Source organism: Otolemur garnettii, unplaced genomic scaffold (assembly GCF_000181295.1).
Source record: "Otolemur garnettii isolate 467f Iridium unplaced genomic scaffold, OtoGar3 scaffold00050, whole genome shotgun sequence".
Lineage (NCBI taxonomy): Eukaryota > Metazoa > Chordata > Mammalia > Primates > Galagidae > Otolemur > Otolemur garnettii.
Genome location: NW_003852445.1, coordinates 9,346,328 through 9,348,592, shown reverse-complemented (window position 1 = coordinate 9,348,592; position 2,265 = coordinate 9,346,328). Strand labels below are relative to the sequence as shown.

The following is a 2,265-nucleotide window of genomic DNA, read 5'->3' as shown; positions in this document are numbered from 1 at the left end:
AAAAAAAAAAAAGAAAAGAAAAACAAAACCAAGTACATATGCACAAGAAGAGGTTTAAGGAAGAGATGCAGTTAAGTGCAACAGAGAATAAGGACAATGGATCCTTGAATTTGGGAGGAGTCAGTATTTATGCACACATAAAAGATAGTAAATACCAAAGATTGATAGTAAAACCAAAATAATTACAGTGGTTATTTCTGGGTGGTGGATTATAGGTAACCTTTTTTTGTTAAATTTGTGTGATTCTCAAATTTTATATAATGAACATATAATGCTTTTATTATCAGAAAATTTGTTTCCCAAAAGCCACTAGTGACTTTCATAAAAGCATTTCTTTTTTTTTTTTTTTAAAGTGGAGGAGTAGTAACAGAAGCTAGATAACAGAGGCTTCTGGAGTGAGTAGGTAGTGAGAAAATGGAGGCGGTAAAAGAAAGGAAAACTAGGACAAATAGACAAGTGAAGATTTTTAGTTTTAATGTACTTTAAAGTAACCATTATAGTGCGTATGCTTTTTCTTATTATTCTGTTGTTCAATAGATATCTCAGATCTCAGTAAAGATATCTTGCTGTCCTCGCCTTAAAGTTCTTCGCCTAGAAGAGAACTGTCTTGAGCTTAGCATGCTTCCACAGAGCATCCTCAGTGATTCCCAGATCTGCCTACTTGCGGTGGAGGGCAATCTTTTTGAAATAAAGAAACTTCGGGAACTGGAAGGCTATGATAAGGTATGCATTAGTGTTATTGTGCATTTCTAGTCACTACCCCAGAGGAGACAACAATGAAGTAACCCACATGAATGTTTACAGCTAATGTCAACAGCATTTCTTCTTCCCCATTTTGGAAGTGGGTTCTAAGAACCAGCTAAATGGTATTGTGCCAAGATAACTTTTTCTCTATAGGTATAAAGCGTCTTTGACTTTTGATGTGTCCAACTAAAATACAAAAAATTTTTAAAAACTGTATACTTTAAATTTACATTTTAGATAGTTTTTTGTTTTAGGATTAGGAAACAAGACCATATCCAAAAAAAGCCAAAATGGAAAAAATTATATATATAAAAGCCTAAGTAACACATAGCTTGGCTTTTATTTATTTGTTCATACTCAGTTACAACATATGTGTTCTTTCATGTTTTCTAGTACATGGAAAGGTTCACAGCCACAAAGAAGAAGTTTGCCTGATGTTCTCCAGGACCATGGAACATTATAGGATACTGACTTAGAACCTCTGCTGGAATCTGGCTGAATCAAAGGCTCCTGTTGCTTTCAAGGTTATCTGCAGTTAGGAGATGACACTCCAGGAGATTGTATTTCACCTGATGAACTACTTTCTTTTCAGGGCCCTTCTCAAATAAGGAATCAAGAGATGGGAAGATTCCTCTGTTTTGAGTCATAGATAGGACAGTGGACACGGTTGGTCTTCAAAACCGTCATTAGTTTGGCTTTATGAAAACAGTAGCTAGTTGCTATTTATACAGCGAGGGGTGCTGCTTGGTAACAGCATAGCTTCATACCACAGCTTGAGATTTTGTTTAGTTTCAATGTGTGAGCTTTCATAAAGTCTGTAGCCATTCCATCTCTGTGTTAACATTTCATATTTTTAGGAAATTCAAATAATTTGTGAGAGGCTGCTATCTAAGAGGCTTAATTTAAAGGTTTATGATTTTATTCCATTCCATCAGTTCAATCGCACTGTTTATACTTAGAATTTAGACATACATAGATATGTGACTGTTTGTCTTGATTAAAAGTGTGTTTTGTCAGAAAAGCACCAACACAACACTAAGATGTTCCCCAAGGCTGCAGTAGCGAATTCTTTACTATTGCATGTGCCTTACTGGTAGAGGGCTCTGAAGAGCAAAAACTATATGCAACACTTGTAAGACAAAAGGGATTTTAATAATCAAGATTTTCCTGAAGCTTTATTAGAAATCATGTCTTATTTCTGGTAATCTTTTCCCCTTTTTAGTATTTATACTACTAATCAAATTATCAAGAAGCCATTGCTACAATATTTTAAAACAACCTATGTTTATCAAGTTTATTCTCTGAATGAATATATAAATATATAAAAATAAAGAATTTTTAATGAACTTTGAAAGCAAGATTAATCCCTTAAAGGAAGAAGGTAGGAGAACTTTGAACTGTAAATGGCCTTTTGTTCTCTGAAAGTAAACTGATTAGGAAGAAATGTATCGTGCATTTTATTCAGGTTGCATGAGCAGTGAAATGCCTTCATGTGACCATCATAAACATTTTGTGGTACTC

At 34.2% G+C, this 2,265-nt stretch overlaps 1 protein-coding gene across 1 annotated transcript in view; it reads left to right on the top strand.

The window, feature by feature from the left end:
• LRRC57 (leucine rich repeat containing 57) overlaps positions 1-2,223 on the top strand; it is a 6,214-nt gene extending 3,991 nt beyond the window's left edge. Inside the window, exons 5-6 of the mRNA XM_012806379.2 lie at positions 538-723; positions 1,138-2,223. Coding sequence (XP_012661833.1) covers positions 538-723; positions 1,138-1,179 — 228 coding nt within the window. The 3' untranslated portion in view covers positions 1,180-2,223. The remainder of the gene's footprint in view (positions 1-537; positions 724-1,137) is intronic.
• The last annotated feature ends 42 nt before the right edge of the window (positions 2,224-2,265 follow it).